The sequence below is a fragment of the Balaenoptera musculus genome, chromosome 18, assembly GCF_009873245.2.
Source record: "Balaenoptera musculus isolate JJ_BM4_2016_0621 chromosome 18, mBalMus1.pri.v3, whole genome shotgun sequence".
In the NCBI taxonomy this organism is placed as follows: Eukaryota; Metazoa; Chordata; class Mammalia; order Artiodactyla; family Balaenopteridae; genus Balaenoptera; species Balaenoptera musculus.
The window spans coordinates 7,554,989-7,570,225 of NC_045802.1; the positions used below are offsets into that span (position 1 = coordinate 7,554,989).

General features: G+C 36.9%; 1 protein-coding gene across 6 annotated transcripts in view; it reads left to right on the forward strand.

Moving 5' to 3' along the window:
* USPL1 (ubiquitin specific peptidase like 1) overlaps positions 1 to 15,237 on the forward strand; it is a 39,316-nt gene that overhangs the window by 15,947 nt on the left and 8,132 nt on the right. For 4 of the 6 annotated variants that reach the window (XM_036831763.1, XM_036831766.1, XM_036831764.1 and 1 more), the window contains 3 exons: positions 3,349 to 3,462; positions 9,104 to 9,233; positions 12,310 to 12,435. In XM_036831763.1, the coding sequence (XP_036687658.1) occupies positions 3,349 to 3,462; positions 9,104 to 9,233; positions 12,310 to 12,435 (370 nt within the window). Of the gene's footprint in view, positions 1 to 59; positions 164 to 3,348; positions 3,463 to 9,103; positions 9,234 to 12,309; positions 12,436 to 15,237 lie in introns of all 6 variants that reach the window. The other 2 variants (XM_036831767.1, XM_036831765.1) reach the window with 2 other exon arrangements.

Below are 15,237 nucleotides of genomic sequence, written 5' to 3' on the forward strand. Positions count from 1 at the left end.
CAACTCCCCAAAAATCTCTCTTTACAGTGAGGACTATATTTTTATTTTCTATAAAATAGGATACCCATGAACCCACCTCCAACCCAAGATAAATTAAAATATTTCCAGTGACTTACATCTACCTATGTGTTCCTCCACATCCCATCATCTACCTCCCCCAAAGGTAATCATTATCCTGAAATGTGTTATATCGTTTCTTGTTTTTTAATAGTTTTTCCTACATGTATATGGCTAAGCAATATATTGCCTAATTTAATGTTTTGAACTTTATAAAAAAAGACATACTGTACAGTATTTCTTCTGGGACTTCTTTTTCTTTTTATAAAGATTTATCTATGCTGCTGCTTGTATTTGTGTTTCATTGATTTTTGTTGCTATATAATATTTCCAGTTCGTAGGTGTATCAGTTTGTAAGTACATAAGTGTATTTATTCATCTGTCATTGGGTTGTGTTTTGCAATTGTAAATACTGCTGCTGTGACTATTCTTAGGCAAGTCTCCTGGGGCACAAGAGTTTTTCTTCGATATACCATAGGATAGGCTCTGAGTTCAGATTTACTAGATAATGGCTAATCGTTTTCCAAAGTGGTTGTACCAGTCTACTCCCGTTAGCAATGTAGAAGAGATCTTCCTAATCCATATTTCCTCCCTTGCTTATTTTCACACGTGGTGATTTTTGCAATTTGAATGATATAAAATGGTTTGTGGTCTTGATTTGCTTTTCCCAGATTTTAGAGAGGTTGGACAGTTCTTCGTATGTAGGTTGACCCTCTGTTCCCTCTGTGAAGCCTGTTTGTGTCTTATCGCTGTTTGTTGTATTGTCATGTTCTTATTGATTTGTGTGAGTTTTTATATGTCCTTGTTGCTATAATTATTCAGACAGGTTACTGAATCTCCCAGTTTGTATCTCATGTTTCTACTTTTTTAAAGATATCTTTTGATGACAGAAATTGTTACTCTTTCCTATTATAGCTAGTAATGTCTGTGGTTTTAAAAAGAAATGTTTCCTTTCTCCAAGATCAGAAAGTCATTTACCTCTATTTTCACTGAGAAGTCACAGAGCTTTGCTTTTTACATTGAAATTCTTAGTTCAACTGGAGGTAATTGTGTCTGGTATGTGGTAACGGTTCATTTTTTTCCATTGCGTAGCCTGTTTTTCTAGCTCCACCTTTTTCCTCAATTGATCTGCCATGCCCCCTTTGTCATATAACAGTCTATGTATGTGTGCAGCTGTTCCTTAACTCTGTTTTGTTTTCTTGGTCACTTTATCTGTCCCTGCACCAATACCACACTATTTTAATTATTAGGGCATTTTAGGTCTTGCTATCCTCATCTTTATTCAACTTGACTTTGATCATGCAATCTTTTATATAGATCTTATACATTGTTTCCCCATTGTTGACTATTTTTTTGTCTCTGTACCAATGCCATACTCTTTAATTATTATGGCTTTTGGGGTTTTGGTATCTGGTAGGTGGAGAATCCTAACCTTTATGCAGTTTGACTTCGGTTGTGCAACATTTTACTTTATTAGTATACTCTTATACATTGTTTCCCCATTGTTAACCATTCAGGCTACTTACCATTTTTTTTTGCTACTATGTGTAAATACCATGGCAGATATCCGTGTGTCGTTTGAATCTATTGCTGATTATACCCTAGAAGGGATGTTAAAATATTTATATAAAAAGTAGCCCTCTGCCGCCCCCACCCACCCACCCCCCACCCCGTCCCGTCTCACTGCAACAAGAGAAAGCCCACGCGCAGCAACAAAGACCCAACACAGCCAAAAGTGAATAAATTAAGTAAATTTATATTAAAAAAAGAAGGGGATCCCCCTGGGGATCCTTTAAAAAAAAAAGTCTTTCTAAATGGCTTTCCGGAAGGGTTATACCAACATAATAATCCATTTTCATATGTAGAAATAAACATCCCAGAACACTCTAATCACCTTTGCGTAGAAACGTTTAAAAAGCTGTAATTTTTTTAGATAAAAAATATTTTGTTTCAGTTTGAGTTTCTTTGAGATTGAATTTTTTTGCAGTTTTTAAAATTCAGTTTCTCACAAGCATATTTGCTTTTGCCTTTTCTCTTTATTCCTGTTTTCTATAATTATAGAAACCCCAGTACTGAGTTGGTGACAGTTGTTTGTTGTAGAAGAACATACCTCATTCAAATTTTGACTTGAATATTAAATAAATATCAACTTTTAATTTTAATATTATATTAATTTTTTACAAGATAATTGTAGTTTTTACAATATAGTTGTAATTACATTTGTTCAAGCTACATTACTTTGGATTGTAAGGTTTCTCTTATCTTCAGTGTGGTCAAATAACAAAAATTCTGGTTAATGCTTACTTCATATTACAGAAGACTCCAGATGTTTTCATAGTGAGACATATAAGCAGGGTGTGATCAGGCTATATGAATTATTTATTCGTAAGAGATTTGAGTGAAAAGATCTATTTGTAGCTTAAGAGTAACTAGAGTCAGATGCATATGGCGGCTTTTATTCAAAATAATTTTCTTATTAATCTTAGGTAGTTTTCTGCCAGAGTAATTCCATCTTGAGGACTTTTACCCTAAAGAAATGATTAAAAACATGGACAGGTGTGTGCCCAAAGATGTTTAACATGATAGTATTTATAATAGTAAAAAAAGAAACAAATGTCCAGCAATAGAGAATGGCTAATAAAACTATGGTTCAGTCAGAGTGTAATTACTAGCCTGCAAATTTTTTAATGAAGCAGATTTGTGTAAATAAAAAAGCAGAATGTAGAATTATATGAAATGTGATGATGTCATTGAAGACCCTTCAAAAGACATAGGAGGAGGAAAACATACCAAATGTTAGTTTGGGAAATAATCATGACTTTATTAAGACTCCTTATAAATTTATCTGCTCCTGTGATCTAGTTAAGTTCAGTAAAAGTTATACAGAGAGGATTAAATGATTAGATTTTGTCTCTAGCATAAGTAATAATTTCATGAAAAGAGAGAGCTTCAGCTGTTTCAGTAATGGGCAAAATATCTGAAAGTGTGGCTCTTTAGCTAGGCCTGTCTGTGATTATTTGGATGAGAAAGACTTGCACTGAGATTTTACTCAGGCAGAATGATGTTGAGGCAGGCAGTCAGTACTAATGATATTGTGCTGTTAACACATATTGAGGGAATATATGGTATGCCACAGAGAGAGGAAGAAGCATTAAGGAGTTTTGTATTTTCCATTTTTGTCTCTACAAAATTTGTTGACTCTGGTAAACTTTCATTTTGGTAATGTCTTAATTGTCTGTAGAAAGAAATAGGTTGATGAGAAATTGATAATGTTCTGTATTTTATTATCAGATGGAGATTGTAAAAAACTTCCTTCTGAAATATTTGCAAAGATAGAGACCTGTCTGAATGAAGTCAGAGATGATATTTTTATTAGGCTTCAGCCTCAGCTTAGGTGTACATTAGGTAAGTAATTTATGGAATTTAACTGTATTACTCATCTACCATAAAGACATACTTATATCAAAAGGAAATATAATACTGTTTTGTTACTTGGGATAATCAGATTCTTGGAATCACTGGTTAAATCATTCGTGGATGGAGGTGTTCTATATAAATATGCAGGCATGTGTTCCACCCCTTCAGCGTGGATGCAGTTCTCCGAACCAGCTGAATACTCACGGAGTGCACCATCGGTTGCTTTCCCAATACTGTCCCCCAGTAGACTACTCCAGCGTTTTCAACCTTGACTGACTGTGCATTAAAAAAGCACCGAGGAAATTTAAAAGTAAATAACTAGTGCTGGGGCCCATTATATAAGAATCTCAGGATGGAGTTCAAGTATCAGTAATTTTTAGAAGCCTCCATGTGATTCTTATGGACGGATGGGGTTGAGAATCTCTGGTCTGCACCAACCATAGTAATTCTGTTTCCCCTGCCAGTGATTGGTTTAGGAATGGACATATGGAACAATTTTAGCCAGTGGAATATGAGGAGATATATACTGATGACCTTTTGGGAAAGTTTTCTTACTTTTAAAAAGGGCATAAGAATGAGACCTGCTTTGTCCTCTATGAATTGTCTTTTGGCCTCTGGGAGCAGAGTGGAACAGGGGCGCTAGAGTCTCCAGGTCTTTATAAATTTTTTTTTGTATTGCAAAAAGGAGCTGGTAGTCATTTTTTTTTTTTTTGAGGGGGTGCCTTTTGTTTTATTTCTCTTTATCTTTTTTTTTTTTCCTGCCACACGGCTTGTGGAATCTTAGTTCCCCGACCAGGGATTGAACCCAGCGCCCCAGCAATGAAAGAGCTGAGTCCTAACCACTGGACTGCCAGGGAATTACCATATTTCTCTTTATCCCTTTTTTTTTTTTAAGTCTATTTTTTAAAAATTTTATTTATTTATTTTATTTTTGGCCGTGTTGGATCTTCGTTGCTGCACATGGGCTTTCTCTAGTTGCAGCGAGTGGGGGCTACTCTTTGTTGCTGTGTGCGGGCTTCTCATTGAGGTGGCTTCTCTTGTTGCAGAGCTCGGGCTCTAGGCTTCAGTAGTTGTGGCACGTGGGCTTCAGTAGTTGTGGCTCGCAGGCTCAGTAGTTGTGGTGCACAGGCTTAGTTGCTCTGCGGCATGTGGGACCTTCCCGGACCAGGGCTCGAACCCTGCGCCAACCACTGCGCCACCAGGGAAGTCCCTCTCTTTATCCTTGTATTAACTCTTCTATTAATATTGTGTTGTAGTAGCTGAATATATGATACTCCTATTAGTATACTACTCCTGTTAAATTATGTAAAATATCAATGCCTTCAAGTTTTTCTCTCAACAAGTGGCATTTATTTCATCAGACCCAGATAGTGTATCTGGAAGCAGCGTCTTTTTTGCATGGTTGTATCCCCTATTTCTTTGTCCCACAGTTCTGTCCCCTAGTTTTACTATTTTGTTTTTCATGAACTCCTACATATATAAGTTTACTCTGTTCTTATAAACTGATTTTCCATATGCCAGATCTTTGGCATTGCCTCCTCTAGGACTAAAGGGCTATTCTAATTCATCATAAGGTGGGATCTCAGATGGGATGAATATTCTTTTATTCTTTTTATCAAAGTATGATTTACATATAGTAAAATCCTTTTCAAATGTACACAGTTGTGTTACCATTTCCACAATCAAAATATAGAACAGTTCTATCACCATGAAAATGTTTTCCTGGCTCCTTTGTGGTCAGCCCCTTTCCTTACCCCCAATCACTGATCTGTTGGGTGGATACCCATTTCAAAGGAGCCTTTTTCATAAGATCGCCAGAGTGTAGACTGAGGGGCTCCCGTGTTTCATTTTGCAGGTAATCATATCCCTCCTAGAGTGACCTGAGACGTTTTATTCAGGTTCCCTACTCCACTTCCCAATTGAATTAAAGAGTGGTTTCTTCCCCAGTCTGAGTCATCACTCTTCTTATCCCTGCTAATTGTATTTACAAGGTGGCGTCTTGCTCCATTGCCACCTTGGGTCTGGATTTCTGTGTAACAGAGAAGGAATTTGTAAATTTTGTGCACTCATAGCAATTGGACAAGCATACAGCTCTTCCAATACAGTAGAATCCTCTCATTTGTGTTTGTACTACTCAGCAGTGAGAGGTGCTACATTAGAGGCTAAGATCTTACTAATGAAATCTTTGTTTCAGGGAGCACTTTAGAGTCTTACAACATATGTGTCCTCATTCTGAATATTAACATGTATTTTAAAGTACTAAAGAAAGAGAAGTAGAATCTGTATTGGCCCGGAATGTTCGTTAAATTTTTAAGATCAGCCAGCCACTTCCTTATTTTGATTATTGTTTTTAAAAAACACATTGTACACTGTCCTCTCTGCTCTCCCTCCCCACAGTTTAAGAAATATAACATTACAAATACAACTGAAGCCCTTTTTGTACTCTTCCCCAATTCTTCCTTACCTCCCCACCAAGGTAACTACTATCTTCAATTTGGTGTTTTCTTTCCCTCTAATGTGTATATTTCTTTCTTTTTTTAAAAAAGGAAAAAGCTGATATTGTTATGGTTTCTACTTATTTATGTAAGTGTAAAGAGTAATTTAGTCTTTGAGTGTTGTGTGCCAGTGTAAGGACAGACAGACCACTAGAACAGAATAGAAAGTCCAGATCAGAACCCTCCCTGTTTGGTTGCTTCGTAACCATGATGGAGGTGCTGATGCAGGTAGGTGGGGAAGGAAAAGGCCATCCAGGAAGCGGTGCTTGGGGCACTAGGTTCCTGATACGGGGGAGATTAGATCCCTCCTTCACACCGTAATTAGAAAGAGACTTCAGCATATTTAAAAGCCTGAACATGAAAAGCAGAGTTGTAAAACTTCGGAAGAAAATATAGGTGAATATTTTACCACTCAGTGGGGAAGAATTTCCTAAATAAGATACATAAAAGAAGAAATTGGTGACTGTGATTACATTAAAGTTTAAAACCTCTGGGCAAAGATAGAACAAAGAAATAATACCCAGGATATCTTGCAAAGAACTCCTGTACATCAGTTTAAAAAAAAAAAAAAAAAGACAAAAACTGATAGAAAAATGGCCAGAAGACATTCATGAGAAATTAACAGAAGAGGAAACTTGAATAGCTAGACAACAAGGAGTCACTGAAATGTTTGCATCCTGGTAATAAATGAAGGTACTTTAGGGAAATATGCAAACTAGGTACAGATGGTCCCCATCTTTCAATGGTCTGACTTTTGATTTTTTGAGTTTACAATGATGTTAAAGAGATAAATGCATTCAATAGAAACTGCACTTTGAATTTTGAATTTTGATCTTTTCCTGGGTTAGTGGTAAGTGGTATGATGCTCACTTCTGATGCTGGGCAGTGACAGTGAGCTGCAGCTCCCAGCCAGCCATGCAGTCATGGGGTAAACAACCGATACACTTACAACCATGCTGGACCCAGACCACCGTTCTGTTTTTCATTTTCATTATAGTATTCAATAAATTATATGAGATATTCAATACTTTATTTTAAAATAGGCTTTGTATTCAATGATTTTGCCCAACTGTAGTCTAATGTTAAGTTTTCTGAGCACATTGAAGTTAGGCTGGGTTAAGCTGTGATATTCAGTAGGTTAGGTGTATTAAATGCATTTTCGACTTAATGATATTTTCAGCTTACAGTATAAAGGTTTATTGGGACCTAACCCTATCATAAGATGAGGAAGATCTGTAGTTGGGTAGGAGTTGGGGATAAGGTACTAGAGGCAAAGAAACCACTTAACTAGGGCTTCCCTGGTGGCGCAGTGGTTAAGAAGCCGCCTGCCAATGCAGGGAACACGGGTTCGAGCCCTGGTCCGGGAAGATCCCACATGCCACGGAGCAACTAAGGCCGTGTGCCACAACTGCTGAGCCTGTGCTCTAGAGCCCACGAGCCACAACTACTGAGCCTGTGTGGGACAACTACTGAAGCCCGTGAGCCTAGAGCCTGTGCCTCGCAACAAGAGAAGCCACCACAGTGAGAGGCCCATGCACCGCAATGAAGAGTAGCCCCCGCTCGCCGCAACTAGAGAAAGCCCGAGCGCAGCAACGAAGACCCAACGCAGCCAAAATAAATAAATAAATAAATAAATAAATAAATAAACAAACCACTTAACTAATTTAGGCTGCAGGTCCTAAAAATTAGAATTAGGCATTGGCATTATATGTTCTCTAATAGGATGCTTTATACCCATAAAACTTACAATCAAAGGAAAAATAATTAAGATCAATTTAGGAGCTATGTAAATTATCTAAAATGATCTGTAATCATGTAACTTATTTAACTGTGTTTTGAGCTCTTTCATGATATTTTGATTCATTGAAAACTTCATGTATTTTTAGACCTAAAGATTCTATGTCGTCATTATGAAATATAAATTATTTACTTTTTCACTTAATATTTAGCTACAATAGGGTAAGCATTTAAAGACTGATAACTAATTACAAACTCATGCTATACTATGCACTGTTTATGCATATGATGTTGCATATGTTCATTTTTAGGAGATTGATTTGTATTTATTTCTGTTTATAAAAAATATTTTAGTTTTATGTTTTTTGTACAAAAATAGCTGTGGGACTATACCACAAAGGTGACTATTAAAATAGCCTTTGTGACCACCGATATTTATAGAGTGTGCTTAGGCAATAAAACCCACTGTTCTGCCTTTTGCCCTGCCAAGGTGACTCCTCCTGGCTGTGTTCCAGGCAACTGTAGTTCCAGGCCAGGGGGAGAACTGAACCACGGAAGTGAGACTGTCCCAGGGGAGGGAGAGGAGAGAAGGACTCAGGTTCTTTCTCAGGCCAAATCAGTAAGGCAGCATCTAAGCTCCCTGGAGGATAGGAAGGCGAGAAACCAATTGGAGGATGAATGTAAGAGGAGAATATAAATCCTCCTACTAACTTGCTTGCTGGTCTCTAAATTGGAAAACAGAATCCACAGTTGGGTTTTTGTTTTAATGACAACAAAATTCAGATCTTCTTTAGCCTTAAAGTTGTTGAAGTTTAATTTTAATTGTTAAAAGATTAAGAAGAGTAGTAGGTAAGGAGTCTGGAGATTTGAATCTGGTCCTCTAAGCCTGGTTTGTCATACCCTCACCATGTGTAGAACAAGAGAGTCAGAATAGAGATGGCTTTTTAATGGTTTTGTCCAGCTCTGAAATTATTATCATACAGTGTTTCACCAGTCATATTACTTTTAGTATCTGTACCAAACAAACCTGTACATATTTTTGCTTTGTTTTTATAATACTCTAGGGCTGTTATAGTTCTGAGGATATTTTTTCCCAGAGAAAGCCTAAAAAGATCTGAGGAGACAGTATGAGCCTTTTCTATCTTTTGTCTTAAGAAATTTTCATAAGTGTCCACCAAGACGAATGAAAGATACTGAGTGTTAATTAAATCTTTATGATGGACATTTTTAGAAAATGCTTTGAAAACTTCCCTTGCCCAACTGTGAATAACTTACTCTGTCATACATATTCACATATATTCACACTGTGAATATAGTGAGAAAAAACAACAATTTGTAATTTTGGTTTATCTTTTTTCAGTTAATTATGAGCAATAATTTTTTTTTTCTTCTTCAAGGTGATATGGAAAGCCCTGTGTTTGCATTTCCCCTGCTCTTAAAGACAGAACCCCACATTGAGAACCTCTTCACATATTCTTTTTCTTGGAATTTTGAATGTTCACACTGTGGACACAAATATCAAAACAGGTTAGTTTTTCTATTTTTTTAAAATGGATTCATTCTATTGAAAATGGCTCCAAGTAATAAAATTTGAAGAAAACTTGCTTCCACTTGTAGCACTGCTCTCTCTACCCTTGATAAAATTTCCCACCATATATTGAAGTTTCTCCACCATTAAGGTTAAAAGGAAAATTTTGAGCCTCAGAAATTGCAGTTTGCTTGCTTCTTCATACTAGAAGAGTACAAAAAAAAATGGTTTGATAGATTACTAGAAGGAATTTTCTTAAGAAGTTCTTTAGTGGGAAGTGGGGACAAATGGGAACGTAGCATGTTCCCCTGTACTCCGCTCCCCTCTGGATTCCCTGCTGAGTAAGAATACCTCTTAGAATTCTTTGAACAACTATGTGTGTTTTGTTTACTCCAATATTAGGGACTAGGGCTTTTGTTTGCTTGTTTTTAGCATCATGGAAACTTGATTTTAGGCTCCCAGAGTCTGGTAGCAGTCCTCAGAGGTAACTTATGCTTTCCCATTCCTTCCCTTAGTCCCATGAAAGACCAGCCATCACCAGAATCCTTCCACACGTGAGCTGTCTCAGCCGTACTTTCTACTTCCCTGATGCCTCTAGGTGAGGATTAGAGGGATCATGATTGTTGTACATGACCCTGAGATTGGTACTTGGAAGGAAACATGGAGAAGAAAGAAGCTGCAAATTTATTTTGCCTCCATACACCTACCACATAAATAAGGAGAGAAATTAGGTTTTAGAAGAGGAGTCAGGGAGAGAAAGTTCATCAGGCATGCTACCCTCACTTTGTCCATATATGAGAAAGTCTCTGGCTGGCTGGCCTTTCCTCTTTTCTGAAAGTCAACTATTAGTAAACTAGAAAATTTGGAGTCTCTCCAAGTTATTAAATAAAACTATAAGAGAAAAGTATTACTTTAGATATTCATTATCTTAATTGAGATTACTTTTAGGTATTTAGGGATCAGTTGAGGAGAGTTGGGACTGAGAGAACACTCTAGGGAATCCAAGCTACAGAACCAGGAAACATTTGTTTTTTCACCAGTTAGCTCGAAAGTACTAGAACAGAGTAAGAATTAGCATTTCACTCATACCTAGGACTTAAATAATGTTGTGTAAGTGAGTATGAGAACAAATACCTGCTTCTAGGTCTTCTGTCATTAATTTCTATAAATTATCTGACTTTCTCCTCATTTGACAGTGTGAAAACTGAAGCTTTAAAGGGGTTAGATTGATGCTCAAGGTGACACGCTAGTAAGTGGCAAAATTCAGGCTTAGGTTTTCTGTTCTCTAAGACTTTCCTGCTCACTGTGGTATACTGCCTAATCACCACCTGGATTTTAAATAATATAAATAACATAAACAAGCCTGATGATTAAAATCAGCTTCATTATAGCTTTTCCAAAATCCCCATCTCAGTTGTTTGACAGCTTTTCATTGAGCATATCCTATGTGCCAGGAACTCAACAGAAGTAATCTTTATTCTGGCCAAATTCAGACCAGTTAGTTAGGGAAATAACATATGAACATAATAGAGGACCAGTGACTTAGTCGTTATTTTGATCTGTTGGCTTTGAATACAAGGTGATAAGTGCATTTTGGAGCTGTATAGAAAAAACTCTGAGAGCTCAAGGCACAGAAGCCACCAACCACTTGGGTTTGCCTTTTTTTTTTTTTTTTTAAGTTCTTTGTTCTAAAAGTAAAAGGAGTTATAGAGGAAAAGCTAAAATGAAGTGGCATTTTACTAAAACTATTTTCACTTAATCTGGTGGAAGAATACCCAGCAAACTCATTCATTTTTGTGCTGCTGTTTTTAGTGCCAGTTGAACAGCTTTTACTTAATTTAGAAGATATGTTCTGGAGGCAGTTAAAAACATGGTCTTTGGAGTTGGACTCCCTGAATTCCTATCTCAAGTCTGTCATTTATCATCTGATGTATTTCACTTTCCTCATCTGTAAAATGGGGATAAGAATAGTACCTGCCACTTCGATTTGTTTGGTACATGAGTGCTTAGCACAGTGACTTGTACATAGTAAGTGCTCAGAAATGTTAGATGTCATGTGGAGCATTAACCCTTATTTGCTGAGACAAACTCCCTTTTATTAACTAAAAAATAGGAGCCTTTACGTAACGTTTATCTTTGAGAACTAAGAATTTAGCAGAAATATAGTCAGTGTATTTGTTGATACCTCTGTGGCTTTGCTTTTAAAATGTTAGCTTCCCTGATCTATGTCTAATGGCCTGTGCTTATCTCACTTATGATTTACCAGTATTTGTTACTGTTTAGAGAAGAAGGTGGTGTCTCCTAGATAATAAATAATTGCTCTTTTAAAGATATTACTAAAGCGAATCTAGTTGAGGTACAGTGTGCATCTGTAAAGATCATCTTTTTAGATGCCTATTGCTATCAAGTATTCAGGCTAAAGTGCAAATTTAGGACTTATGTAAACTGTGAAAACCATATTCTTTCACAGCTGATATTCTTATACTTTAAGGATCACGATAATTAAGTTGTCTCTATTCCTGATTGTATATATTTGTAAATGCCCCTTTTTGTTTTAGGTTGTCAATAATGGATAGCCAGATTGTGAATTTTTTGAGTAAGGGATGAGCTCTTAATAAATTTGAAAGCCTTAGAACAGTGGTTCTCAACTAGGGGCTGATTTTGTCCCATGGGACATTTGGCAATGTCTGGAGATAACTAGTTGCTACAGCTGGAGGCTGTTACTGGCATCTCGTGGGTAGAGGCCAGGGGTGAGGCCACACATCCAGCAATGCACAGTACTGTGCCCCACAGCAAAGAATAACCCAGCGCAAAATAGCAATGGTATTGCTCTTGAGAAACTCTGCCTTAACATTTTCTTCATCTCATAGCTGAAAAACTATAGGTAATTAATGTGGAGAGTTCTTACGAGAGCTTTACTAGAGTAGGGTTCGAGAGGAACATTGATATATTGATTTGAGGAAATAGGAAAGTATGAATAAACAAATAAAGGAAAGTACCTTTTTATTTTAGATGTTGATTGAGTTAACATAAATGAATTTAACTTAATCAAAATTGTGTCTTCTTTTTTTATAGATGTATGAAGAATCTGGTCACCTTTACAAACGTCATCCCTGAGTGGCACCCAGTTAATGCTGCCCATTTTGGTCCATGTAACAATTGCAACAATAAGTCACAGATAAGAAAAATGGTCTTAGAAAAGTGAGTTTAAACTGCCCTACTATTTTTAGAACAAAATGAAGGTGGATTTACTTTTTTTTTTTTAATGTGTAGACTTGAAAGTGATGACTACAACCTACTTTCAGAAGTTTGAGTTAACGTATGTTTGTGAATTGCCAAAATGCTTCTCTCTATCAGGAACTCTGGCCAATAAGCAAGCTGTTCAGGCGACATACCACTGCAGAGCTGACTTAGGGTGATTGTCTGACCCCACTGTCCTACTGTCTTACCTTCTTTTGCCTTTTTTCTCTCTTTAAGGGTATTAAAGTTCCATTTTTCTCACCTCTGCCAAGTGCCTGGAGTCATTAGAATTCTGGGATGTCCTTAATCTAATTTCAAGAACTAAGATGATTCAAAGATGAGCCATAGGCTCGTCTGTCTGAATTTCCATCTTCTTCCAGACCTCAGCCTGCTAATTCTTCATCCTTTTGTAAGCTTTCTGCTGCCCTTGACCAGATGTATCTTTTTTATATTTTGCCGGCTCTTCTATTTTTTCCTCAGTGGGAGGACTGATCAGAGTTATCTTTTCCAGTGTTATCAGAAGCCCCATATCTTTAAAAACTCACAGGTAAATTCCATTTTAGGCAGTTTGTCTCTCTTTTGTTAATACACTCACACACATACCTCCTCTTTAACCTTTGCTTTCAGTTGCCCTTATCTCTACATAAAAGAAATGTTTTGAGGTTTAATTTGATGTAATAAAGAACCAGTGACATTAACCTTTTCTTAACCTTTTTCTGATGCCCTTGGATGTGCCAAGAAACCTCTCAGAATCTTTCCTAAAGGTTTATTATCATCCAAGTAATAAATTCTCAGTTAATCTAATAGTGCCAAGACTTAAAAGGGAAAAAGAGCAGTGCCACTCCTACCCCATCTCCAGGCATCTGCTTTTTAAACCTTTAAGGTAGTATTTACTTTGAGATTTCAAAACAGTGTACTTATTCCACCTTTATATAGTCTTCTTTTATAGTAGTTGAGGACTAAGGGCTCTTACACCAACACCTGGGCCCCATCTCTATTTAACCTCTCCCTGTGCTTCCAATATGATTACATTTTTGGTTAAATCGGTGCTTCAGTACTTATTGTTTGTTATGAATATGCATATATTCCCTCTCCAGCCAAGCAGGATACGTGGTTATGTTTCATTTCTTTTATAACTCTTTATTTTTCCTGGAATTATTAATGGCCTGTGTTTTCACTTGCTTTTTTATATATGCATTGTGATTTTTTCCCCGAATTCTTCAAATACCCATTAATAAATTTTCTAAACACTCAAATGCTTCACAGTTTTTTAAGTTCTCCTCCCCCTTTTTTTCTGGAAACCTCTCTTCTGGCTGCCTTTTATCCTTCTGCTCCAGGGTTCTAATCTACACTGGTTCCTCCCTGGGCCTGCTGCATGGGAGTCTTCTTTATACACACTTGTGGTCACTATCTCAGTATTCAGCCCAGGGCCTTACCCCTACCTTCTTCAACATCTGTTGCCTATCAATATTGAGTCTTCAGGGGTTCTTTGGGGGCATATAGGCTCTTCTCATCAGTATCCCCACTCTGTAGCATTTATTTCATCACTTCATTCATTCTGCTAAGTTACCATTTTTCTGTTTGCTTTTTGTCTTCTGAGTATTTATTGTCTTCTCCTTTGCTCATGTCTCCTTTCCGTTTTTTTGTCCTTTTGGTTTATTACCTTTTTTTGTCCTTTACTATCATTTGATAGCATTTGACTGGGGAGACAGTGGAGATACCTTTAACCAAAAGTCCATAGGCTGTCTGGGGTCCAAGCTTTGAGATTTAAGTCTTGAGGGAATCCCCCCCCCCCACTTTTATTTTTTTGACTGTGCTGCATGGCTTGTGGGATCTTAGTTCCCCAGCCAGGGATTGAACCCGCACCCTCAGCAGTGAAAGCACAGAGTCCTAACCACTGGACCGCCAGGGAATTCCCAGGGAATCCTTTTTTTTTGAAGTGCTTTCCTTAGTGATGAGGTAGAAGGGCAGCAGGATGGAAGTCATCCTGCCCTGGATCATTGGATCACTTGAGGCTTCTTGGTATATATAATTATAACAGTTTATAGTGCTTTTTCTCAAGCCCTAGCATTGAAGATAAACTCACTACTATTTTGTTTAATCTATTAATTTGTTGCATTGCAACATATAATTTTTAATTATACAAATATGTTGCTTTACTTACATTAAAGATTCATGCTCTGATCTGGAAATGTATCCAGACAGTGTTTCAATGGGAAATGTGTTTAGAGTTCTAACGAATGGGCCAATTTATAAGCAGAATTTATAATTTGGACATTTACTGTATTCAAAAGTAAATTGAACTAGTATGTAAAATTTCACTTAAATTTTAAATGACAAGGTCTTTATAAAGTCCCTGGTAATTTTTTTACTTTGAAATTTGTGTAACTTGATTGTTGGTATCTAATGGAATTTAGAAGCAAATTTAATATAGCTTTTAGGGATAACTTAAAAGTAATTAGGTCCATCATGATATCGTGCATAACTCAATCTTATAGCATTCTAAAAACTAATAGTGTTCCCTGAACACCTTGTCTCAGGTAATCCCCATCTCTATATGTTCCCATTGGGAAAAGAGTCCATTGATAAATCTAGTGGGTCCAAATCTGCTACTTTTCTTTAAGTAAATTTGAATAAATTGTTTAGGAATTATATCCAGAGCATGATGACATGGACTTAGAATGTGATTTAATTTTACTTCACAACCTCTTGAAATGAACCTCTCATTACTGCCACGATCTCCTTTAGGAATCTGGTCATACA